This window comes from Triticum dicoccoides, chromosome 6B (genome assembly GCF_002162155.2).
Source record: "Triticum dicoccoides isolate Atlit2015 ecotype Zavitan chromosome 6B, WEW_v2.0, whole genome shotgun sequence".
NCBI lineage: Eukaryota > Viridiplantae > Streptophyta > Magnoliopsida > Poales > Poaceae > Triticum > Triticum dicoccoides.
Window position 1 is genome coordinate 543,222,411 of NC_041391.1, and position 27,513 is coordinate 543,249,923.

The 27,513-nt window shown below is 44.9% G+C and overlaps 1 protein-coding gene across 1 annotated transcript; it reads left to right on the forward strand.

The window, feature by feature from the left end:
* The first annotated feature begins 885 nt into the window (after positions 1-885).
* On the forward strand, positions 886-24,810 carry LOC119321254 (transcription factor bHLH119-like). Its single transcript, XM_037595023.1, has 4 exons — positions 886-1,112; positions 1,181-1,481; positions 1,595-1,720; positions 24,676-24,810. The coding sequence occupies exons 1-4, from the start codon at positions 886-888 to the stop codon at positions 24,808-24,810; spliced, it is 789 nt and encodes a 262-aa protein (XP_037450920.1).
* The last annotated feature ends 2,703 nt before the right edge of the window (positions 24,811-27,513 follow it).

Sequence of the window (27,513 nt, forward strand, 5' to 3'; positions counted from 1 at the left end):
CAGAAGTCCCTTCGGCCCCTTTTCCGTGCGAGTGTCCTTTGCCCTCGAATTCTGCTCAACACTCATGGTCAATGACATCCTCCATAGAGAATTCACGCCTCTGATGTTTCAGAGAATTGGGGAGCTTAGCGATTATGCAGCCCGCGACAAACTTTCCCGGTAACTCGCACTTCAGAAGCTCAAGCTCCTTAACAATGCATATTAACTCATGTAAATATACATCTCGCTCCCTGCATCGGCGGGCCCCGAACTTAGATTCGTTTCAGAGAATTGGGGAGCTTAGCGATTATGCAGCCCGCGACAAACTTTCCCGGTAACTCGCACTTCAGAAGCTCAAGCTCCTTAACAATGCATATTATCTCATGTAAATATACATCTCGCTCCCCGCATCGGCGGGCCCCGAACTTAGATTTGAGAGCCTCCCACAAGTCCTTGGCGGCATCGCCAGTTTATCTCTGATCACGCTAAGAACTTCTCCGAGAAACACAGTGGTTGCCATTATGTTGAGAAACATAGCGGGCGGCGGCGGCGGCGGCGGAGGAGGAGCGCGCGAGGGCCTCTTCTCTTCTCAAGCTCCAATAGCATGTAGAAGAGCCACCCTTATAAACCACTCCAACTTTCCTTCCACTACCATGGTGGGACTAAACTTCCCACCACCTTATCATGCCACCTAGATCGGCCCTTAGAGATCAAATCTAAAATTGTCATATGGGCTCTAGGGCCATCTCACATTTCAACCTATATATAGCCGGTGCATGGCGCGAAGGCAGCACACAACTCGCCGCCGCTTGCCAACCACCGTGGGAGCACAACACAGAGCCTATATAGTGAGACACTATCTTGGTTTAAAAACTACTAGATAGGTAGCGCTACGCGATCGTGATCATGGCGTTAGTGCGGGAGCCGATGGTGATGTGCGACGGCGGCTTCGACGCCGAGGCCTCCGTGTTCGACGCACTCGGCTACGGTGGCCACGACGCCCTACTCGGAGGCCTGGACACGGCGGCGCTCTTCAGGGGTTATGCGTACGCCCGCGACGAGCCAGCCGGCGCCGCCAGCGCCTACGCGCCGGAGAGCCCGAGCTGGGCGGGCGCGGGGGCGTCCATGCTCGCGTTCAACCTTGCCGCGCGGGGCCACGCGGTCCAGGCTATTGGGGAGGAGGAGGCGTGGATGGACGCAGAGCTCCGGCGGCATCGACCATAGGGTTAGACCCGGCCACAGGCTGCTTCAGCCTGACGCAGAGCTCCGGTGGCGCGAGCCGGCCGTTAGGGCTCCAGTTCCCGAGCATGTCCAACGGCTCGCCCGATGCCGCGGGGCAGGCGCGCTGTTCATCAAAGCGATCGCACGCGGCGCGCGTGCAGGACGCGGAGCCGCGGGCCACCAAGAAGCGGTGCGGTGCGAGTAGGAAGACGAGCAAGGCGAAGCCGGTGGCGCTCACCACCACCTCGCCCAAGGGAGACCCGCAAAGCCTCACCGCAAAGGTAAATTCGTTACCGGAACTGCACTTCTTTGTTCTTTCTAATGCTTGAATTCATTCCTTTACCTTGGTGATTTCGGAGGATCTGAATGGTTAATGTACCATTCCGTGTTGCAGAACAGGCGGGAGAAGATCAACGAACGGCTCCGGACACTGCAGGAGCTGGTGCCCAACGGCACGAAGGTCGACATGGTCACCATGCTCGAGAAGGCCGTCAGCTATGTCTGTTGGAATATTAGGCAAGTTCATGATTAATTCCAGTAAATAATTCATGACTAGAAGAGATACTAGCATGCAATAATCTAGCAAACTAGAAGAACAACAAGACATGCATAACAGCAGCAAACACGTAACAATAGCTGTAGAAACAGACATGAACAGAGGATGTTGGACGTACTGATCGTTAGCTATTATGGGCGCGACAGTGTTGATGACGATGTTGGCGACGATCTGCTGCTGACGGCGATGAATAAGACGATGAGTAGCACCGCCCGACTTGGACGAAAGACGACCTGTGATGACGAATTTGAGCAGTCGCGCACAACGCTTCCCAAAAACCTAATTCGTCCTCTCCCGGTGCAGGATCGCAAAGACGAACGGTTCCGGAGACCTGCTCTCCCACGCGCCGATGCACGCCGGCGTTTGGGATGGAGTAGACTATAATGGCGGCGCAAGTTGTGAGATGAGGCAAAACCCTAGGTGTATTTCGGTGTATCTATGGCCGCAGCCGGTAGCTGTATATATATTAGGACCTGAGGCGGTATTGTGTCGCGACCATAATCCCAAACCGACTCGGTTTCTAATTCGTATACTTACCGGACAAGAAATCAAAAACTTGTCTGCCAAGACATAAAAATAAAACGCCAAAAGGAAGCTGCGCTCCTGCAAGGAGACGGACCGGATTTCGGCGGACCATTCACGCGCATGTCGCATGTACGCGCCGCCTCGCCTCGCCTCGCCTCGCCTCGCCTCGCCACGCCCCGGCCAGGCCAGGCCAAGCGAGGCGAGGCGAGCGAGCGCGCGCGTGTGGTTTTCCCTTTCTCTTCTCACACACCACTTAGAGTGGTGGAGAGAACCCACTATATAAAGAGGTCCAACTCTTCTTCAACTTCCAAGGTGGGACTAAACTTAGCACCACCACTTGTCATTTTACACATGGGCTTTGAGATTTCAGAAATTGCTATGGGCCTAGCCCATTAATTCTAACAATCCCCTACCATATCTCAAATACCCATTTAGAGATTTGCCTTCTCTCACCACTTGTTTAATATACCAGTGTTTCAGCAGAGACTGTTAAGTTGAACTTCTGCCTAGAACTTTAAGCTACATCCATTCACAACTTGACAATGGACTATGCCTTGAATTGCTAGTTTTGTGTGAATAGGTTTCACTCAAAGTCTTAACCAGTACCTGACCGCCAATAGGCTACCCCGCGGTTTGGAGCTTATACGTCATACTCTCTGGTCTCTTCGTGAGTTTACTAGAGATCACCCAAATCTCATAGACTATGACGTTTACAGTTAGAACTCATATAGGTGTGTTCTTCCAAGACTGCTCTGTAGGACAGCATCTTTGCTAATTATAGCCAATAGAACCACATTAAGGCATGTTGCCGACCTGCGTTACAGATCTGAGCCTTACAGCTCTGAGAGTTTTGCATCTTCACTTGGAGACGATCATAAGTTATTACTCTCCTCAGTTAACCAATAGCTTGTTCTTCCCAGATCCTAATTCACGGGATCTCCGATCACAAAGGTTGGGTTACCACTATGGTGTAACATCTATGGGTCTCATACCCATCTCCCTCGATGCAATATCTATCACATTTCGTGATAGTCCCTTTGTAAAGGGATCTGCCAGGTTTTGTCTGTTTGTATATACGTAACAGTTATTACTCCGGAGTTTTTCAACTTCCTGACAGACTTCAACCGTCTTTTCACGTGTCTTGATGACTTTGCATTATCTTTAGAATTGTTCACTTTAGCGATAACCGTTTGGTTATCACAATTCATAAGAATAGCCGGTACAGGTTTTTCAACAACCGGCAAGTCCATCAAGAGCACACGCAACCATTCTACCTCAACAGTAGCTGTGTCCAAAGCAGTTAATTCTGCTTCCATAGTTGACCTCTTCAATATGGTTTGCTTGCAAGACCTCCATGACACTGCGCCACCACCATGAGTAAATACATACCCACTTGTTGCGTAAAGTACATCAACATCGGAGATCCAATTTGAATCACTATATCCTTCTAGCACAGCAGGATGCCCTGAATAAGTAATTCCGTAACTCATAGTACCTCTCAGATAGCGCAAGACCCTTTCTAGTGCATGCCAATGATCATCACCCAGGTTGGACATGAACCTACTCAGTTTGCTCACAGCAAAAGAGATATCTGGTCTTGTAGTGCTAGCTAAGTACATGAGTGAATCGACAATTTGAGAGTATCTTAATTGATCTCTCGTTTCTTTCTTGTTCTTTCTGAGTGTCACGCTGGGATCATAACGTGTTGGAGAAGGCTTGCTATCCATAAAACCGAATCGGTTCAAGACCTTCTCAACATACTGAGATTGATTTAATGTAATCCCACTCTCATCGTTAATAAGTTTGATGTTTAGAATTACATCGGCTTCTCCTAGATCTTTCATGTCAAAACTTTTTGATAGAAAAGACTTGACCTCATTAATTGCATTAATGTTTGTACCAAAGATCAGTATGTCGTCCACATACAAACATAATATGACACTATTGCCCCCACCATGGCGATAGTAAACACACCTATCAGCCTCGTTAATGACAAATCCTGCAGAAGTCAAAGTTCTTTCAAACTTCTCATGCCATTGCTTAGGTGCCTGTTTCAGACCATACAAAGATTTTAACAACTTGCACACCTTTCTTTCTTCACCCTTTACCACAAACCCATCAGGCTGATCCATATAAATCTCCTCTTCCAACTCTCCATTGAGAAAAGCTGTCTTTACATCCATTTGATGAATGATAAGACCATAAGAGGCAGCCAAGGAAAGTAACACTTGAATGGTGGTCATTCTAGCAACGGGTGAATAGGTGTCAAAGTAATCTTCGCCTTCTTTCTAAGTGTAGCCCTTGGCCACTAGCCGCGCCTTGTACTTATCAATAGTACCATCAGGCTTTAGCTTCTTTTTGAACACCCACTCACAGCCCACAGGTTTACAACCATATGGTCTATCAGTTAGTTCCCAAGTTCCATTAGAAAGAATTGAGTCCATCTCATTATGAACAGCTTCTTTCCAATCATCTACATCCGGAGATGCATATGCTTCTGCAATCGTCTTGGGTGTGTCGTCCACAAGGTATACAATGAAATCATCACCAAAAGATTTTGCAATCCTTTGTATCTTGTTCCTTCTAGGAACTTCATTGTTATCCTTCTCAAGGACTTCCTCATGTGATTGTTCGAAATATTCATCAGTTGTACTAGATTCAGGAATTATCTCAGAAGAAAATCTAGCAATGTTATGCATATCTTTCATAGGAAATATGTTCTCAAAAAATGTTGCATCACGAGATTCCATTATAGTATCAACATGCATATCAGGTACTTCAGATTTTACCACTAAAAACGTATAAGCAATGCTCCGTTGAGCATACCCTAGAAAGACACAATCCACTGTCTTTGGTCCAAGTTTGCGTTTCTTAGGAATAGGAATATTGACCTTTGCCAAACATCCCCAAGTGCGCAAATAAGAAAGTGATGGTTTTCTCCCAACCCACTGCTCATAAGGGGTTTTCTCTTTATTATTATTGGGAACTCTATTCAGGACATGACATGAAGTCAATAGAGCCTCCCCCCACCATGCCTTAGATAAACCAGCAGTGTATAACATGGCATTCACCAAGTCAGTCAATGTGCGGTTTTTCCTCTCGGCCACTCCATTTGATTGAGGTGAATAGGGAGGCGTCCTCTCATGAATAATACCATGTTCCTCACAAAATTCATTAAAAACTTTTGGAAAATACTCTCCACCACGATCGGACCTAAGACGCTTGATCTTTCTCTCTAGTTGATTTTCAACTTCAGCTTTATAGATTTTAAAGTAGTCTAATGCTTCATCTTTAGTTTGCAACAAATAAACATAGCAAAATCTAGTCGCATCATCAATCAAAGTCATGAAATATCTCTTTCCACCTTTTTTCAACACACCATTCATCTCACAAAGATCAGAATGTATGAGTTCTAGAGGTGCCAAGTTTCTCTCCTCGGTAGCCTTATGAGGCTTTCGAGGTTGCTTAGATTGCACACAACTATGGCACTTAGAACCTTTGGCAACTGTGAAAGTTCGGAATTAAACTCATGTTGGATAGCCGAGACATTAAACCAAAATTAATATGACGTAAACGAGAGTGCCAAATACTTGCATCATCATTAACACTAGCACACATTTGGTTTATTGACTTATTGCAAAAATCTGAAAGAGAAAAGCGGAACAAGCCTCCGCACTCATAGCCTTTTCCTATAAATTGTCCAAATCTTGACACGATTACTTTATTGGACTCTAAAACTACCTTAAATCCATCTCGACATAGAAGGGAGCCGCTAACTAGATTCTTGTTCATAGTAGGGACATGCTGCACGTTCCTTAGTTGCACGATCTTTCCCGAAGTAAACTTCAGATCCACCATGCCAATGCCACGAACAGAAGCATGTGACCCATTCCCCATTAGGACGGAAGAATCCCTTGCGACCTGATAAGAAGTAAACAGGGAGATGTCAGCACACACATGAACGTTAGCACCCGAATCAATCCACCACGAAGATGATTGAAATACTGAAAGCACAATAGGTAAATTACCATACCCATCAGTATTGCTAGCGGTCACCATGTTGACAGTCTTGGAGCTTGCTTTCCCTCTGCGGTCTGCACGTTCAGGGCATTCCTTGGAAAAGTGTCCAGGCTTCCCACAGGCGTAGCACTCTAGCTCAGCCTTGTTGAACTTCTTCTTCTTGAAGGTAGTAGTCTTGGTAGGCTTGTTGAGAAAAGGTTTGTTCTTCCCTTTGTTCTTGTTCTGTGGGTACCTCTGCACCATGTTAGCAGTAGGCTGAACCTCACTTCCTTTTTCAGTGGTATCTTTAGCCCGAGCTTTTTCTTCAACATCAAGAGATGCAATCAGATTTTCAACTGATATCTCCTATCTCTTATGCTTCAGAGTTGTGGCGAAATTCCTCCATGAAGGAGGCAACTTTGCAATCATGCACCCAGCCACGAATTTGTCGGGTAGAACACATTTAAGGAGTTCAAGTTCCTTCACAATGCACTGTATCTCATGAGCTTGTTCAACCACAGAACGGTTATTCACCATCTTGTAGTCATGAAAACTCTCCATGATGTACAGTTCACTGCCTGCATCTGTTGCACCGAATTTTGCATTCAGTGCATCCCACAGAATTTTTCCGTCGTTTATGTGCATGTACACATCACACAGACGGTCAGCAAGAACACTCAGAATGCATCCCACAAACTTAGTATTGGCTTCCTGGAATTTTCTCCGATCTTCGTCGGTCATTCCCTCTGGAGCATCAACACTAGCGTGGAAAACTTTCAGAGCAGTAAGCCAGAGCGTTGTCTTCACCTGCCACCTCTAAAAGTGCACACCGGTAAACTTATCCGGCATCAGTGCATCAGCGAATCCAGCCATAGTTAACTCAGGAAATTGCCTAGAATTAGGTTTTTGGATTGTTGGAATATCAGGCAAGTTCATGATTAATTCCAGTAAATAATTCATGACTAGAAGAGATACTAGCATGCAATAATCTAGCAAACTAGAAGAACAGCAAGACATGCATAACGGCAGCAAACACGTAACAATAGCTGTAGAAACAGACATGAACAGAGGATGTTGGACGTACTGATCATTAGCTATTATGGGTGCGACAGTGTTGATGACGATGTTGGCGATGATCTGCTGCTGATGGCGATGAATACGACGATGAGTAGCACCGCCCGACTTGGACGGAAGACGACCCGTGATGACGAATTTGAGCAGTCGCGCACAACGCTTCCCAAAAACCTAATTCGTCCTCTCCCGGTGCAGGATCGCAAAGACGAACGGTTCCGGAGACCTTCTCTCCCATGCGCCGATGCACGCCGGCGTTTGGGATGGAGTAGACTACGATGGCGGCGCAAGTTGTGAGATGAGGCAAAACCCTAGGTGTATTTCGGTGTATCTATGGCCGCAGCCGGTAGCTGTATATATATTAGGACCAGAGGCGGTATTGTGTCGCGACCACAATCCCAAACCGACTCGGTTTCTAATTCGTATACTTACCGGACAAGAAATCAAAAACTTGTCTGCCAAGACATAAAAATAAAACGGCAAAAGGAAGCTGCGCTCCTGCAAGGAGACGGACCGGATTTTGGCGGACCATTCACGCGCATGTCGCATGTACGCGCCGCCTCGCCTCGCCTCGCCTCGCCTCGCCACGCCCCGGCCAGGCCAGGCCAGGCCAGGCCAGGCGAGGCGAGGCGAGCGAGAGCGCGCGTGTGGTTTTCCCTTTCTCTTCTCACACACCACTTAGAGTGGTGGAGAGAACCCACTATATAAAGAGGTCCAACTCTTCTTCAACTTCCAAGGTGGGACTAAACTTAGCACCACCACTTGTCATTTTACACATGGGCTTTGAGATTTCAGAAATTGCTATGGGCCTAGCCCATTAATTCTAACAATCCCCCACCAGATCTCAAATACCCATTTAGAGATTTGCCTTCTCTCACCAGTTGTTTAATATACCAGTGTTTCAGCAGAGACTGTTAAGTTGAACTTCTGCCTAGAACTTTAAGCTACATCCATTCACAACTTGAAAATGGACTATGCCTTGAATTGCTAGTTTTGTGTGAACAGGTTTCACTCAAAGTCTTAACCAGTACCTGACCGCCAATAGGCTACCCCGCGGTTTGGAGCTTATACGTCATACTCCTTGGTCTCTTCGTGAGTTTACTAGAGATCACCCAAATCTCATAGACTGCGACGTTTACAGTCAGAACTCATATAGGTGTGTTCTTTCAAGACTGCTCTGTAGGACAGCATCTTTGCTAATTATAGCCAATAGAACCACATTAAGGCATGTTGCCGACCTGCCTTACAGATCTGAGCCTTACAGCTCTAAGAGTTTTGCATCTTCACTTGGAGACGATCATAAGTTATTACTCTCCTCAGTTAACCAATAGCTTGTTCTTCCCAGATCCTAATTCACGGGATCTCCGATCACAAAGGTTGGGTTACTACTATGGTGTAACATCTATGGGTCTCATACCCATCTCCCTCGATGCAATATCTATCACATTTCGTGATAGTCCCTTTGTAAAGGGATCTGCCAGGTTTTTGTCTGTTTGTATATACGTAACAGTTATTACTCCGGAGTTTTTCAACTTCCTGACAGACTTCAAACGTCTTTTCACGTGTCTTGATGACTTTGCATTATCTTTAGAATTGTTCACTTTAGCGATAACCGTTTGGTTATCACAATTCATAAGAATAGCCGGTACAGGTTTTTCAACAACCGGCAAGTCCATCAAGAGCTCACGCAGCCATTCTGCCTCAACAGTAGCTTCGTCCAAAGCAGTTAATTCTACTTCCATAGTTGACCTCGTCAATATGGTTTGCTTGCAAGACCTCCATGACATTGCGCCACCACCATGAGTAAATACATACCCACTTGTTGCTTAAAGTACATCAACATCGGAGATCCAATTTGAATCACTATATCCTTCTAGCACAGCAGGATGCCCTGAATAAGTAATTCCGTAACTCATAGTACCTCTCAGATAGCGCAAGACCCTTTCTAGTGCATGCCAATGATCATCACCCGGGTTGGACATGAACCTACTCAGTTTGCTCACAGCAAAAGAGATATCTGGTCTTGTAGCGCTAGCTAAGTACATGAGTGAACCGACAATTTGAGAGTATCTTAATTGATCTCTCGTTTCTTTCTTGTTCTTTCTGAGTGTCACGCTAGGATCATAAGGTGTTGGAGAAGGCTTGCTATCCATAAAACCGAATCGGTTCAAGACCTTCTCAACATAGTGAGATTGAGTTAATGTAATCCCACTCTCATCCTTAATAAGTTTGATGTTTAGAATTACATCGGCTTCTCCCTGATCTTTCATGTCAAAACTTTTTGATAGAAAATACTTGACCTCATTAATTGCATTAATGTTTGTACCAAAGATCAGTATGTCGTCCACATACAAACATAATATGACACTATTGCCCCCACCATGGCGATAGTAAACACACCTATCAGCCTCGTTAATGACAAATCCTGCAGAAGTCAAAGTTCTTTCAAACTTCTCATGCCATTGCTTAGGTGCCTGTTTCAGACCATACAAAGATTTTAACAACTTGCACACCTTTCTTTCTTCACCCTTTACCACAAACCCTTCAGGCTGATCCATATAGATCTCCTCTTCCAACTCTCCATTGAGAAAAGCTGTCTTTACATCCATTTGATGAATGATAAGACCATAAGAGGCAGCCAAGGAAAGTAACACTCGAATGGTGGTCATTCTAGCAACGGGTGAATAGGTGTCAAAGTAATCTTCGCCTTCTTTCTGAGTGTAGACCTTGGCCACTAGCCGCGCCTTGTACTTATCAATAGTACCATCAGGCTTTAGCTTCTTTTTGAACACCCACTTACAGCCCACAGGTTTACAACCATATGGTCTATCAGTTAGTTCCCAAGTTCCATTAGAAAGAATTGAGTCCATCTCATTATGAACAGCTTCTTTCCAATCATCTACATCCGGAGATGCATATGCTTCTGCAATCGTCTTGGGTGTGTCGTCCACAAGGTATACAATGAAATCATCACCAAAAGATTTTGCAATCCTTTGTCTCTTGTTCCTTCTAGGAACTTCATTGTTATCCTTCTCAAGGACTTCCTCATGTGATTGTTCGAAATATTCATCAGTTGTACTAGATTCAGGAATTATCTCAGAAGAAAATCTAGCAATGCTATGCATATCTTTCATAGGAAATATGTTCTCAAAAAATGTTGCATCACGAGATTCCATTATAGTATCAACATGCATATCAGGAACTTCAGATTTTACCACTAAAAACCTATAAGCAATGCTCCGTTGAGCATACCCTAGAAAGACACAATCCACTGTCTTTGGTCCAAGTTTGCGTTTCTTAGGAATAGGAATATTGGCCTTTGCCAAACATCCCCAAGTGCGCAAATAAGAAAGTGATGGTTTTCTCCCAACCCACTCCTCATAAGGGGTTTTCTCTTTATTATTGTTGGGAACTCTATTCAGGACATGACATGAAGTCAATAGAGCCTCCCCCCAACATGCCTTAGATAAACCAGCAGTGTCTAACATGGCATTCACCAAGTCAGTCAATGTGAGGTTTTTCCTCTTGGCCACTCCATTTGATTGAGGTGAATAGGGAGGCGTCCTCTCATGAATAATACCATGTTCCTCACAAAATTCATTAAAACTTTTGGAAAATACTCTCCACCACGATCGGACCTAAGACGCTTGATCTTTCTCTCTAGTTGATTTTCAACTTCAGCTTTATAGATTTTAAAGTAGTCTAATGCTTCATCTTTAGTTTGCAACAAATAAACATAGCAAAATCTAGTCGCATCATCAATCAAAGTCATGAAATATCTCTTTCCACCTTTTGTCAACACACCATTCATCTCACAAAGATCAGAATGTATGAGTTCTAGAGGTGCCAAGTTTCTCTCCTCGGCAGCCTTATGAGGCTTTCGAGGTTGCTTACATTGCACACAACTATGGCACTTAGAACCTTTGGCAACTGTGAAGTTCGGAATTAAACTCATGTTGGATAGCCGAGACATTAAACCAAAATTAATATGACATAAACGAGAGTGCCAAATACTTGCATCATCATTAACACTAGCACAAATTAGGTTTATTGACTTATTGCAAAAATCTGAAAGAGAAAAGCGGAACAAGCCTCCGCACTCATAGCCTTTTCCTATAAATTGTCCAAATCTTGACACGATTACTTTATTGGACTCTAAAACTACCTTAAATCCATCTCGACATAGAAGGGAGCCGCTAACTAGATTCTTGTTCATAGTAGGGACATGCTGCACGTTCCTTAGTTGCACGATCTTTCCCGAAGTAAACTTCAGATCCACCATGCCAATGCCACGAACAGAAGCATGTGACCCATTCCCCATTAGGACGGAAGTATCCCTTGCGACCTGATAAGAAGTAAACAGGGAGATGTCAGCACACACATGAACGTTAGCACCCGAATCAATCCACCACGAAGATGATTGAAATACTGAAAGCACAATAGGTAAATTACCATACCCATCAGTATTGCTAGCGGTCACCATGTTGACAGTCTTGGAGATTGCTTTCCCTTTGCGGTCTGCATGTTCAGGGCATTCCTTGGAAAAGTGTCCAGGCTTCCCACAGGCGTAGCACTCTAGCTCAGCCTTGTTGAACTTCTTCTTCTTGAAGGTAGTAGTCTTGGTAGGCTTGTTGAAAACAGGTTTGTTCTTCCCTTTGTTCTTGTTCTGTGGGTACCTCTGCACCATGTTAGCAGTAGGCTGAACCTCACTTGCTTTTTCAGTGGTATCTTTAGCCCGAGCTTTTTCTTCAACATCAAGAGATGCAATCAGATTTTCAACTGATATCTCCTGTCTCTTATGCTTCAGAGTTGTGGCGAAATTCCTCCATGAAGGAGGCAACTTTGCAATCATGCACCCAGCCACGAATTTGTCGGGTAGAACACATTTAAGGAGTTCAAGTTCCTTCACAATGCACTGTATCTCATGAGCTTGTTCAACCACAGAACGGTTATTCACCATCTTGTAGTCATGAAAACTCTCCATGATGTACAGTTCACTGCCTGCATCTGTTGCACCGAATTTTGCATTCAGTGCATCCCACAGAATTTTTCCGTCGTTTATGTGCATGTACACATCACACAGACGGTCAGCAAGAACACTCAGAATGCATCCCACAAACATAGTATTGGCTTCCTGGAATTTTCTCCGATCTTCGTCGGTCATTCCCTCTGGAGCATCAACACTAGCGTGGAAAACTTTCAGAGCAGTAAGCCAGAGCGTTGTCTTCACCTGCCACCTCTTAAAGTGCACACCGATAAACTTATCCGGCATCAGTGCATCAGCGAATCCAGCCATAGTTAACTCAGGAAATTGCCTAGAATTAGGTTTTTGGATTGTTGGAATATCAGGCAAGTTCATGATTAATTCCAGTAAATAATTCATGACTAGAAGAGATACTAGCATGCAATAATCTAGCAAACTAGAAGAACAGCAAGACATGCATAACAGCAGCAAACACGTAACAATAGCTGTAGAAACAGACATGAACAGAGGATGTTGGACGTACTGATCATTAGCTATTATGGGTGCGACAGTGTTGATGACGATGTTGGCGACGATCTGCTGCTGACGGCGATGAATATGACGATGAGTAGCACCGCCCGACTTGGACGGAAGACGACCCGTGATGACGAATTTGAGCAGTCGTGCACATCGCTTCCCAAAAACCTAATTCGTCCTCTCCCGGTGCAGGATCGAAAAGATGAATGGGTCCGGAGACCTGCTCTCCCACGCGCCGATGCACGCCGGCGTTTGGGATGGAGTAGACTACGATGGCGGCGCAAGTTGTGAGATGAGGCAAAACCCTAGGTGTATTTCGGTGTATCTATGGCCGCAGCCGGTAGCTGTATATATATTAGGACAAGAGGCGGTATTGTGTCGCGACCACAATCCCAAACCGACTCGTTTCTAATTCGTATACTTACCGGACAAGAAATCAAAAACTTATCTGCCAAGACATAAAAATAAAACGGCAAAAGGAAGCTTCACTCCTGCAAGGAGACGGACCGGATTTCGGCGGACCATTCACGCGCATGTCGCATGTACGCGCCGCCTCGCCTCGCCTCGCCTCGCCTCGCCACGCCCCGGCCACGCCAGGCCAGGCCAGGCCAGGCCAGGCCAGGCGAGGCGAGCGAGCGCGCGCGTGTGGTTTTCCCTTTCTCTTCTCACACACCACTTAGAGTGGTGGAGAGAACCCACTATATAAAGAGGTCCAACTCTTCTTCAACTTCCAAGGTGGGACTAAACTTAGCACCACCACTTGTCATTCTACACATGGGCTTTGAGATTTCAGAAATTGCTATGGGCCTAGCCCATTAATTATAACAATCCCCCACCAGATCTCAAATACCCATTTAGAGATTTGCCTTCTCTCACCACTTGTTTAATATACCAGTGTTTCAGCCGAGACTGTTATGTGGAACTTCTGCCTAGAACTTTAAGCTACATCCATTCACAACTTGACAATGGACTATGCCTTGAATTGCTAGTTTTGTGTGAACAGGTTTCACTCAAAGTCTTAAACAGTACCTGACCGCCAATAGGCTACCCCGCGGTTTGGAGCTTATACGTCATACTCCCTGGTCTCTTCGTGAGTTTACTAGAGATCACAAAAATCTCATAGACTATGACGTTTACAGTCAGAACTCATATAGGTGTGTTCTTTCAAGACTGCTCTGTAGGACAGCATCTTTGCTAATTATAGCCAATAGAACCACATTAAGGCATGTTGCCGACCTGCCTTACAGATCTGAGCCTTACAGCTCTGAGAGTTTTGCATCTTCACTTGGAGACGATCATAAGTTATTACTCTCCTCAGTTAACCAATAGCTTGTTCTTCCCAGATCCTAATTCACGGGATCTCCGATCACAAAGGTTGGGTTACTACTATGGTGTAACATCTATGGGTCTCATACCCATCTCCCTCGATGCAATATCTATCACATTTCGTGATAGTCCCTTTGTAAAGGGATCTGCCAGGTTTTTGTCTGTTTGTATATACGTAACAGTTATTACTCCGGAGTTTTTCAACTTCCTGACAGACTTCAAACGCCTTTTCACGTGTCTTGATGACTTTGCATTATCTTTAGAATTGTTCACTTTAGCGATAACCGTTTGGTTATCACAATTCATAAGAATAGTCGGTACAGGTTTTTCAACAACCGGCAAGTCCATCAAGAGCTCACGCAGCCATTCTGCCTCAACAGTAGCTGTGTCCAAAGCAGTTAATTCTGCTTCCATAGTTGACCTCGTCAATATGGTTTGCTTGCAAGACCTCCATGACACTGCGCCACCACCATGAGTAAATACATACCCACTTGTTGCGTAAAGTACATCAACATCGGAGATCCAATTTGAATCACTATATCCTTCTAGCACAGCAGGATGCCCTGAATAAGTAATTCCGTAACTCATAGTACCTCTTAGATAGCGCAAGACCCTTTCTAGTGCATGCCAATGATCATCACCCGGGTTGGACATGAACCTACTCAGTTTAATCACAGCAAAAGAGATATCTGGTCTTGTAGCGCTAGCTAAGTACATGAGTGAACCGACAATTTGAGAGTATCTTAATTGATCTCTCGTTTCTTTCTTGTTCTTTCTGAGTGTCACGCTGGGATCATAAAGTGTTGGAGAAGGCTTGCTATCCATAAAACCGAATCGGTTCAAGACCTTCTCAACATAGTGAGATTGAGTTAATGTAATCCCACTCTCATCCTTAATAAGTTTGATGTTTAGAATTACATCGGCTTCTCCCAGATCTTTCATGTCAAAACTTTTTGATAGAAAAGACTTGACCTCATTAATTGCATTAATGTTTGTACCAAAGATCAGTATGTCGTCCACATACAAACATAATATGACACTATTGCCCCCACCATGGCGATAGTAAACACACCTATCAGCCTCGTTAATGACAAATCCTGCAGAAGTCAAAGTTCTTTCAAACTTCTCATGCCATTGCTTAGGTGCCTGTTTCAGACCATACAAAGATTTTAACAACTTGCACACCTTTCTTTCTTCACCCTTTACCACAAACCCGTCAGGCTGATCCATATAGATCTCCTCTTCCAACTCTCCATTGAGAAAAGCTGTCTTTACATCCATTTGATGAATGATAAGACCATAAGAGGCAGCCAAGGAAAGTAACACTCGAATGGTGGTCATTCTAGCAACGGGTGAATAGGTGTCAAAGTAATCTTCGCCTTCTTTCTGAGTGTAGCCCTTGGCCACTAGCTGCGCCTTGTACTTATCAATAGTACCATCAGGCTTTAGCTTCTTTTTGAACACCCACTTACAGCCCACAGGTTTACAACCATATGGTCTATCAGTTAGTTCCCAAGTTCCATTAGAAACAATTGAGTCCAGCTCATTATGAACAACTTCTTTCCAATCATCTACATCCGGAGATGCATATGCTTCTGCAATCGTCTTGGGTGTGTCGTCCACAAGGTATACAATGAAATCATCACCAAAAGATTTTGCAATCCTTTGTCTCTTGTTCCTTCTAGGAACTTCATTGTTATCCTTCTCAAGGACTTCCTCATGTGATTGTTCGAAATATTCATCAGCTGTACTAGATTCAGGAATTATCTCAGAAGAAAATCTAGCAATGCTATGCATATCTTTCATAGGAAATATGTTCTCAAAAAATGTTGCATCACGAGATTCCATTATAGTATCAACATGCATATCAGGTACTTCAGATTTTACCACTAAAAACCTATAAGCAATGCTCCGTTGAGCATACCCTAGAAAGACACAATCCACTGTCTTTGGTCCAAGTTTGCGTTTCTTAGGAATAGGAATATTGACCTTTGCCAAACATCCCCAAGTGCGCAAATAAGAAAATGATGCTTTTCTCCCAACCCACTCCTCATAAGGGGTTTTCTCTTTATTATTGTTGGGAACTCTATTCAGGACATGACATGAAGTCAATAGAGCCTCCCCCCACCATGCTTTAGATAAACCAGCAGTGTCTAACATGGCATTCACCAAGTCAGTCAATGTGCGGTTTTTCCTCTCGGCCACTCCATTTGATAGAGGTGAATAGGGAGGCGTCCTCTCATGAATAATACCACGTTCCTCACAAAATTCATTAAAAACTTTTGGAAAATACTCTCCACCACGATCGGACCTAAGACGCTTGATCTTTCTCTCTAGTTGATTTTCAACTTCAGCTTTATAGATTTTAAAGTAGTCTAATGCTTCATCTTTAGTTTGCAACAAATAAACATAGCAAAATCTAGTCGCATCATCAATCAAAGTCATGAAATATCTCTTTCCACCTTTTGTCAACACACCATTCATCTCACAAAGATCAGAATGTATGAGTTCTAGAGGTGCCAAGTTTCTCTCCTCGGCAGCCTTATGAGGCTTTCGAGGTTGCTTAGATTGCACACAACTATGGCACTTAGAACCTTTGGCAACTGTGAAGTTCGGAATTAAACTCATGTTGGATAGCCGAGACATTAAACCAAAATTAATATGACATAAACGAGAGTGCCAAATACTTGCATCATCATTAACACTAGCACAAATTTGGTTTATTGACTTATTGCAAAAATCTGAAAGAGAAAAGCGGAACAAGCCTCCGCACTCATAGCCTTTTCCTATAAATTGTCCAAATCTTGACACGGTTACTTTATTGGACTCTAAAACTACCTTAAATCCATCTGGACATAGAAGGGAGCCGCTAACTAGATTCTTGTTCATAGTAGGGACATGCTGCACGTTCCTTAGTTGCGCGATCTTTCGCGAAGTAAACTTCAGATCCACCGTGCCAATGCCACGAACAGAAGCATGTGACCCATTCCCCATTAGGACGGAAGAATCCCTTGCGACCTGATAAGAAGTAAACATGGAGATGTCAGCACACACATGAACGTTAGCACCCGAATCAATCCACCGCGAAGATGATTGAAATACTGAAAGCACAATAGGTAAATTACCATACCCATCAGTATTGCTAGCGGTCACCATGTTGACAGTCTTGGAGCTTGCTTTCCCTCTGCGGTCTGCACGTTCAGGGCATTCCTTGGAAAAGTGTCCAGGCTTCCCACAGGCGTAGCACTCTAGCTCAGCCTTGTTGAACTTCTTCTTCTTGAAGGTAGTAGTCTTGGTAGGCTTGTTGAAAACAGGTTTGTTCTTCCCTTTGTTCTTGTTCTGTGGGTACCTCTGCACCATGTTAGCAGTAGGCTGAACCTCACTTCCTTTTTCAGTGGTATCTTTAGCCCGAGATTTTTCTTCAACATCAAGAGATGCAATCAGATTTTCAACTGATATCTCCTGTCTCTTATGCTTTAGAGTTGTGGCGAAATTCCTCCATGAAGGAGGCAACTTTGCAATCATGCACCCAGCCACGAATTTGTCGGGTAGTACACATTTAAGGAGTTCAAGTTCCTTCACAATGCACTGTATCTCATGAGCTTGTTCCACCACAGAACGGTTATTCACCATCTTGTAGTCATGAAAACTCTCCATGATGTACAGTTCACTGCCTGCATCTGTTGCACCGAATTTTGCATTCAGTGCATCCCACAGAATTTTTCCGTCGTTTATGTGCATGTACACATCACACAGACGGTCAACAAGAACACTCAGAATGCATCCCACAAACATAGTATTGGCTTCCTGGAATTTTCTCCGATCTTCGTCGGTCATTCCCTCTGGAGCATCAACACTAGTGTGGAAAACTTTCAGAGCAGTAAGCCAGAGCATGGTCTTCACCTGCCACCTCTTAAAGTGCACACCGATAAACTTATCCGGCCTCAGTGCATCAGCGAATCCAGCCATAGTTAACTCAGGAAATTGCCTAGAATTAGGTTTTTGGATTGTTGGAATATTAGGCAAGTTCATGATTAATTCCAGTAAATAATTCATGACTAGAAGAGATACTAGCATGCAATAATCTAGCAAACTAGAAGAACAACAAGACATGCATAACAGCAGCAAACACATAACAATAGCTATAGAAACAGACATGAACAAAGGATGTTGGATGTACTGATCGTTAGCTATTATGGGTGCGACAGTGTTGATGACGATGTTGGCGACGATCTGCTGCTGACGATGATGAATACGATGATGAGTAGCACCGCCCGACTTGGACGGAAGACGACCCGTGATGACGAATTTGAGCAGTCGCGCACAGCGCTTCCCAAAAACCTAATTCGTCCTCTCCCGGTGCAGGATCGCAAAGACGAACGGTTCCGGAGACCTGCTCTCCCACGCGCCGATGCACGCCGGCGTTTGGGATGGAGTAGACTATAATGGCGGCGCAAGTTGTGAGATGAGGCAAAACCCTAGGTGTATTTCGGTGTATCTATGGCCGCAGCCGGTAGCTGTATATATATTAGGACCAGAGGCGGTATTGTGTCCCGACTACAATCCCAAACCGACTCGGTTTCTAATTCATATACTTACCGGACAAGTAATCAAAAACTTGTCTGCCAAGACATAAAAATAAAACGGCAAAAGGAAGCTGCGCTCCTGCAAGGAGACGGACCGGATTTCGGCGGACCATTCACGCACATGTCGCATGTACGCGCCGCCTCGCCTCGCCTCGCCTCGCCTCGCCACGCCCCGACCAGGCCAGGCCAGGCCAGGCCAGGCGAGGCAAGGCGAGCGAGCGCGCGCATGTGGTTTTCCCTTTCTCTTCTCACACACCACTTAGAGTGGTGGAGAGAACCCACTATATAAAGAGGTCCAACTCTTCTTCAACTTCCAAGGTGGGACTAAACTTAGCAACACCACTTGTCATTTTACACATGGGTTTGAGATTTCAGAAATTGCTATGGGCCTAGCCCATTAATTCTAACAATCCCCCACCAGATCACAAATACCCATTTAGAGATTTGCCTTCTCTCACCACTTGTTTAATATACGAGTGTTTCAGCAGAGACTGTTAAGTTGAACTTCTGCCTAGAACTTTAAGCTACATCCATTCACAACTTGACAATGGACTATGCCTTGAATTGCTAGTTTTGTGTGAACAGGTTTCACTCAAAGTCTTAACTAGTACCTGACCACCAATAGTCTACCCCGCAGTTTGGAGCTTATACATCATACTCCCTGGTCTCTTTGTGAGTTTACTAGAGATCACCCAAATCTCATAGACTGCGACCTTTACAATCAGAACTCATATAGGTGTGTTCTTTCAAGACTGCTCTGTAGGACAGCATCTTTGCTAATTATAGCCAATAGAACCACATTAAGGCATGTTGCCGACCTGCCTTACAGATCTAAGCCTTACAGCTCTGAGAGTTTTGCATCTTCACTTGGAGACGATCATAAGTTATTACTCTCCTCAGTTAACCAATAGCTTGTTCTTCCCAGATCCTAATTCACAGGATCTCCGATCACAAAGGTTGAGTTACTACTATGGTGTAACATCTATGGGTCCCATACCCATCTCCCTCGATGCAATATCTATCACATTTCATGATAGTCCCTTTGTAAAGGGATCTGCCAGGTTTTTGTCTGTTTGTATATACATAACAGTTATTACTCCGGAGTTTTTCAACTTCCTGACAGACTTCAAACGTCTTTTCACGTGTCTTGATGACTTTGCATTATCTTTAGAATTTTTCACTTTAGCGATAACCGTTTGGTTATCACAATTCATAAGAATAGCCGGTACAGGTTTTTCAACAACCGGCAAGTCCATCAAGAGCTCATGCAGCCATTCTGCCTCAACAGTAGCTGTGTCCAAAGCAGTTAATTCTGCTTCCATAGTTGACCTCATCAATATGGTTTGCTTGCAAGACCTCCATGACACTGCGCCACCACCATGAGTAAATACATACCCACTTGTTGCGTAAAGTACATCAACATCGGAGATCCAATTTGAATCACTACATCCTTCTAGCACAGCAGGATGCCCTGAATAAGTAATTCCGTAACTCATAGTACCTCTCAAATAGCGCAAGACCCTTTCTAGTGCATGCCAATGATCATCACCCGGGTTGGACATGAACCTACTCAGTTTGCTCACAGCAAAAGAGATATCTGGTCTTGTAGCGCTAGCTAAGTACATGAGTGAACCGACAATTTGAGAGTATCTTAATTGATCTCTCGTTTCTTTCTTGTTCTTTCTGAGTGTCACGCTGGGATCATAAGGTGTTGGAGAAGGCTTGCTATCCATAAAACCGAATCGGTTCAAGACCTTCTCCACATAGTGAGATTGTGTTAATGTAATCCCACTCTCATCCTTAATAAGTTTGATGTTTAGAATTACATCGGCTTCTCCCAGATCTTTCATGTCAAAACTTTTTGATAGAAAAGACTTGACCTCATTAATTGCATTAATGTTTGTACCAAAGATCAGTATGTCGTCCAACATGTTGACAGTCTTGGAGCTTGCTTTCCCTCTGCGGTCTGCACGTTCAGGGCATTCCTTGGAAAAGTCTCCAGGCTTCCCATAGGTGTAGCACTCTAGCTCAGCCTTGTTGAACTTCTTCTTCTTGAAGGTAGTAGTCTTGGTAGGCTTGTTGAAAACAGGTTTGTTCTTCCCTTTGTTCTTGTTCTGTGGGTACCTCTGCACCATGTTAGCAGTAGGCTGAACCTCACTTCCTTTTTCAGTGGTATCTTTAGCCCGAGCTTTTTCTTCAACATCAAGAGATGCAATCAGATTTTCAACTGATATCTCCTGTCTCTTATGCTTCAGAGTTGTGGCGAAATTCCTCCATGAAGGAGGCAACTTTGCAATCATGCACCCAGCCACGAATTTGTCGGGTAGAACACATTTAAGGAGTTCAAGTTCCTTCACAATGCACTGTATCTCATGAGCTTGTTCAACCACAGAACGGTTATTCACCATCTTGTAGTCATGAAAACTCTCCATGATGTATAGTTCACTACCTGCATCTGTTGCACCGAATTTTGCATTCAGTGCATCCCACAGAATTTTTCCGTCATTTATGTGCATGTACACATCACACAGACGGTCAGCAAGAACACTCAGAATGCATCCCACAAACATAGTATTGGCTTCCTGGAATTTTCTCCGATCTTCGTCGGTCATTCCCTCTGGAGCATCAACACTAGCGTGGAAAACATTCAGAGCAGTAAGCCAGAGCGTGGTCTTCACCTGCCACCTCTTAAAGTGCACACCAGTAAACTTATCCGGCATCAGTGCATCAGCGAATCCAGCCATAGTTAACTCAGGAAATTGCCTAGAATTAGGTTTTTGGATTGTTGGAATATTAGGCAAGTTCATGATTAATTCCAGTAAATAATTCATGACTAGAAGAGATACTAGCATGCAATAATCTAGCAAACTAGAAGAACACCAAGACATGCATAACAGCAGCAAACACGTAACAATAGCTGTAGAAACAGACATGAACAGAGGATGTTGGATGTACTGATCATTAGCTATTATGGGTGCGACAGTGTTGATGACGATGTTGGCGACGATCTGCTGCTGACGACGATGAATACGACGATGAGTAGCACCGCCCGACTTGGACGGAAGACGACCCGTGATGACGAATTTGAGCTGTCATGCACAACGCTTCCCAAAAACCTAATTCGTCCTCTCCCAGTGCAGGATCCCAAAGACGAACGGTTCCGGAGACCTGCTCTCCCACGAGCCGATGCACGCCGGAGTTTGGGATGGAGTAGACTATGATGGCGGCGCAAGTTGTGAGATGAGGCAAAACCCTAGGTGTATTTCGGTGTATCTATGGCCGCAGCCGGTAGCTCTATATATTAGGACCAGAGGCGGTATTGTGTCGCGACCACAATCCCAAACTGACTCGGTTTCTAATTCGTATACTTACCGGACAAGAAATCAAAAACTTGTCTGCCAAGACATAAAAATAAAACGGCAAAAGGAAGCTGCGCTCCTGCAAGGAGACGGACCGGATTTCGGCGGACCATTCACGCGCATGTCGCATGTACGCGCCGCCTCGCCTCGCCTCGCCTCGCCTCGCCACGCCCCGGCCAGGCCAGGCCAGGCCAGGCCAGGCCAGGCCAGGCGAGGCGAGCGAGCGCGCGCGTGTGGTTTTCCCTTTCTCTTCTCACACACCACTTAGAGTGGTGGAGAGAACCCACTATATAAAGAGGTCCAACTCTTCTTCAACTTCCAAGGTGGGACTAAAATTAGCACCACCACTTGTCATTTTACACATGGACTTTGAGATTTCAGAAATTGCTATGGGCCTAGCCCATTAATTCTAACAATCCTCCACCAGATCTCAAATACCCATTTAGAGATTTGCCTTCTCTTACCACTTGTTTAATATACTAGTGTTTCAGCAGAGACTGTTAAGTTGAACTTCTGCCTAGAACTTTAAGCTACATCCATTCACAACTTGACAATGGACTATGCCTTGAATTGCTAGTTTTGTGTGAATAGGTTTCACTCAAAGTCTTAACTAGTACCTGACCGCCAATAGGCTACCCCGCGGTTTGGAGCTTATACGTCATACTCCCTGGTCTCTTCGTGAGTTTAATAGAGATCACCAAAATCTCATAGACTGCGACGTTTACAGTTAGAACTCATATAGGTGTGTTCTTTCAAGACTGCTCTGTAGGACAGCATCTTTGCTAATTATAGCCAATAAAACCACATTAAGGCATGTTGCCAACCTGCCTTACAGATCTGAGCCTTACAGCTCTGAGAGTTTTGCATCTTCACTTGGAGACGATCATAAGTTATTACTCTCCTCAGTTAACCAATAGCTTCTTCTTCCTAGATCCTAATTCACGGGATCTCCGATCACAAAGGTTGGGTTACTACTATGGTGTAACATCTATGGGTCCCATACCCATCTCCCTCGATGCAATATCTATCACATTTCGTGATAGTCCCTTTGTAAAGGGATCTGCCAGGTTTTTGTCTGTTTGTATATACGTAACAGTTATATACGTAACAGGTTTGTTCTTCCTTTTGTTTTTGTTCTGTTGGTACCTCTGCACCATGTTAGCAGTAGACTGAACCTCACTTCCTTTTTCAGTGGTATCTTTATCCCGAGCTTTTTCTTCAACATCAAGAGATGCAATCAGATTTTCAACTGATATCTCCTGTCTCTTATGCTTCAGAGTTGTGGCGAAATTCCTCCATGAAGGAGGCAACTTTGCAATCATGCACCCAGCCACGAATTTGTCGGGTAGAACACATTTAAGGAGTTCAAGTTCCTTCACAATGCACTGTATCTCATGAGCTTGTTCAACCACAGAACGGTTATTCACCATCTTGTAGTCATGAAAACTCTCCATGATGTATAGTTCACTGCCTGCATCTGTTGCACCGAATTTTGCATTCAGTGCATCCCACAGAATTTTTCCGTCGTTTATGTGCATGTACACATCACACAGACGGTCAGTAAGAACACTCAGAATGCATCCCACAAACATAGTATTGGCTTCCTGGAATTTTCTCCGATCTTCGTCGGTCATTCCCTCTGGAGCATCAACACTAGCGTGGAAAACTTTCAGAGCAGTAAGCCAGAGCGTGGTCTTCACCTGCCACCTCTTAAAGTGCACACCGGTAAACTTATCGGCCTCAGTGCATCAGCGAATCCAGCCATAGTTAACTCAGGAAATTGCCTAGAATTAGGTTTTTGGATTGTTGGAATATTATGCAAGTTCATGATTAATTCCAGTAAATAATTCATGACTAGAAGAGATAGTAGCATGCAATAATCTAACAAACTAGAAGAACAGCAAGACATGCATAACAGCAGCAAACACGTAACAATAGTTGTAGAAACAGACATGAACAGAGGATGTTGGACGTACTGATCGTTAGCTATTATGGGTGCGACAGTGTTGATGACGATGTTGGCGACGATCTGCTGCTGACGGCGATGAATACGACGATGAGTAGCACCGCCCGACTTGGACGGAAGACGACCCGTGATGACGAATTTGAGCAGTCGCGCACAGCGCTTCCCAAAAACCTAATTCGTCCTCTCCCGGTGCAAGTTGTGAGATGAGGCAAAACCCTAGGTGTATTTTGGTGTATCTATGGCCGCAGCCGGTAGCTGTATATATATTAGGACCAGAGGCGGTATTGTGTCGCGACCACAATCCCAAACCGACTCGGTTTCTAATTCGTATACCGGACAAGAAATTTCGGCGGACCATCACGCCACGCCACGGCCAGGCGAGGCGAGCGCGCGCGCGTGTGGTTTTCCCTTTTTTTCTCACACACCACTTAGAGTGGTGGAGAGAACCCACTATATAAAGAAGTCCAACTCTTCTTCAACTTTCAAGGTGGGACTAAACTTAGCACCACCACTTGTCATTTTACACATGGGCTTTGAGATTTCAGAAATTGCTATGGGCCTAGCCCATTAATTCTAACAACGTCCAGTTCCTGCAGCTGCAAGTCAAGGTGCTGGCGACGGACGAGTTCTGGCCGGCGCAAGGGGGAACCGCGCCGGAGATCTCCCAGGTGAAGGAGGCGCTGGACGCCATCTTGTCGCCGCAGAGGGGGCAACTGCTTTAGCTTAGCCTCCGCGACAAACGCATAAGGATATGGTAGAGATTAATCAACAACGAACCACCTCGTTGGAAGATAAATAAGGAGGCGTATGCTGCAGGGTATTTATCCCTTGCTTCCTGGATGTATATACACTCAGAAATTAGAAGAAGAAAAATTACAAAAAGAAGTTCAGATTTTTTTAGAATAATAATAACTTTCTTTTGCACTAGTATGTAATTTTCCGACAACCAAAACCCTGCATTGACTTCAGGGCAAAAAACGAAAATAAATTGATCAAAATAGTGTGAATAGTGTCTTGTACGCCCTCTGTCCCAAACTTATTTTGGGATGGAGGAAGTATATACCAATAGTTTTTGGTTTTCTGCCCAGAAGTCAACTGTGGGTTTTGGTCGATAAACAAAAAATACATACTCGTGTATAAGAAAGTAAAGTTTATTCTAACAATATTTTTGAACTTTTTTGACTTTTCTTTTAATTTGTATAAGAAAGTAAAGTTTATTCCAAAAATATTTTTGAACTTTTTTGACTTTTCTTGTAATTACTAAATATTTTTCCAATTCCTGACCAAACATCCGCACCCGACATATGCAAATGTACATCCTCTTGTTTACTCTCGCCAATTCGTACCCTTTTACGGCGGAACTAGGTTGGGTTATATATACATAGTTGATCTGTTGCTGTGATGTAGAGCGAGAGAGGTTTAACATTTTGTTAATCCTAAGTTTTTTTTGTAAAATTTAGGTTCATTATATTCTTCCTATACTTAATTAAATAGAACCTCAATAGCGAGCAGCGTTCGCTGTGGGGCTTGGTAATTGCGAACATTTCCTATGGCAAATTCTTCAAAAGCCTATGGCAATTTCAAGCCAAATGCCAAAACTGCATTTCTATTTACGTAACATGATAGACTAATGTTTGTACCAATGTGTTGAACTTTTTTTCAGAAAAAAATAATTCATGTCTGTAAAAGGACGTTTTCGGTTCGGGAATACCATGAGTATGCTAATTACTCGTGCAAGATTTGACGACTACAACAAAAAAAAAAGCCTAAGCAAAAACTATTTCTATTTACGGGGAGGTGGGTGGGCGGGTGCAAATATTGTTGTCTCACCCGCACGCTTCTTCCAGCCATAGAGCAACTCTAGCAGACCCCGCAAAACTCGTTTGCGATTTCACGAACATCTCGTTTGCGGGTCAAAAACATGCGCCGCAGATCAGATATCGCATCTAAACCGGCATAATTTGAAAAAACGCTTTCGCGGGAGAAATTACACACACATAGTTCATCACATCACATACTACATAGTTCATACACACTACTGGATCAACAAACTAAGCATAGATCATACTAAATAATACGTTAACTAGTAGTAGAGGAGGTCGGATCTGACGACGGCGAGGTCGCGGCAAAATGGACGACGCCGTGGAGGCCGAGCGACGCTCAATCCTCCTCGCCGGAGCTGCCAAGGTCGATGTACTTCGCCGCCTGCTCCGCGCGGATGCGGCGCCACTCCTTTGCCTTGTCGTTGGCGGCGACCGCCTGCTGCCACTGGAGGGCTTCGAGCTCCTCGGCATGGCGCAGGCGCTCCGCCTCCTCACGCACGCTCCGCTCGGCGATGGCGGCGACGACGGCGGCGACGTCCATGACGTAGTCCTCGGGCCCGATGACTCCGCGGCGGCCAAGCGTAGCGGGCTCCTCCTTCACCGGGACGAATGCGAACGGCGCCGGCGGCTCCTCCTCCTCCTCCTCCTCGTCCAACCACTCCCTCCTCACGGGGAGGAAGCCCGCGCCATAGGACGAGGAGGATCCGGCGTAGGAAGATCTCGCGGAGGAGAAAGACGCGGTACGGTGATCGTACTCCTCCGTCTCACGGCGGCTGAAGCTCGGCGGCGGCGACATCCCGCAGTTGGTCCACCTCCGGGCGCCGCGCTTCCTCGCGCCGTCCACCCGGACGCGCCGCTCGCGCTCACGGCCGGATCTGCTGCCGGATCCACGTCCGGAGCTCCACATTCGGCCCCACATGGAGGCTGGAGGCGGCGCGGGTGTTCGCCGGCGGCGAGAGATTGCGGAGGAGGGGAGGGGAATCGGGTGGCTCACGGCAGCAGAGGGATAGGGTTTGGACCCGCAAAAGGGTCGAGGAACCGCAATTATACTGCTCGGTGCGTGCGGTTTGCGGGCTGCGGCAAAAGTTTTTGCGGGCCGGGCGAGTATGCGGGCTCTGGTCTGGCCGGAAAATTGGGCCTAGCCCGCATACTCGTCGAAACTTTTGCGGGCCGGGCGTTTTGCGGGGTCTGCTAGAGTTGCTCTTATGCTACAACTTGCATGAGCCATGAGGTAAGATAAGGGAAACTCAAACCGAACCCTCAAAAGATATCCCTTCAAATGGCTCGTCAAATGTTATCTCCTCTAATATGAGGAATTAAAAAATGTGTAGAGTTAACCGAACACTCAAATTTAACTTCTGAAATCCACATTGAGCACTAGCATGTCATTAAAAACTCAAATTTGAAAATAGAATAAAAACACATAGTGCATAATTTCACATATTAGTTTATAACAGAACATCATATTTCATAATTAAAGTAGAAAACACTAAGTGCAAAATTAAAGATAACCCAAAGTTAAATTAAGCTAAAACAAGCACAAATCGCAGTCGGAGTCGAGGTTTATCACCGTTAGTTGTTGGGTCCTGATGCCTCGCCATC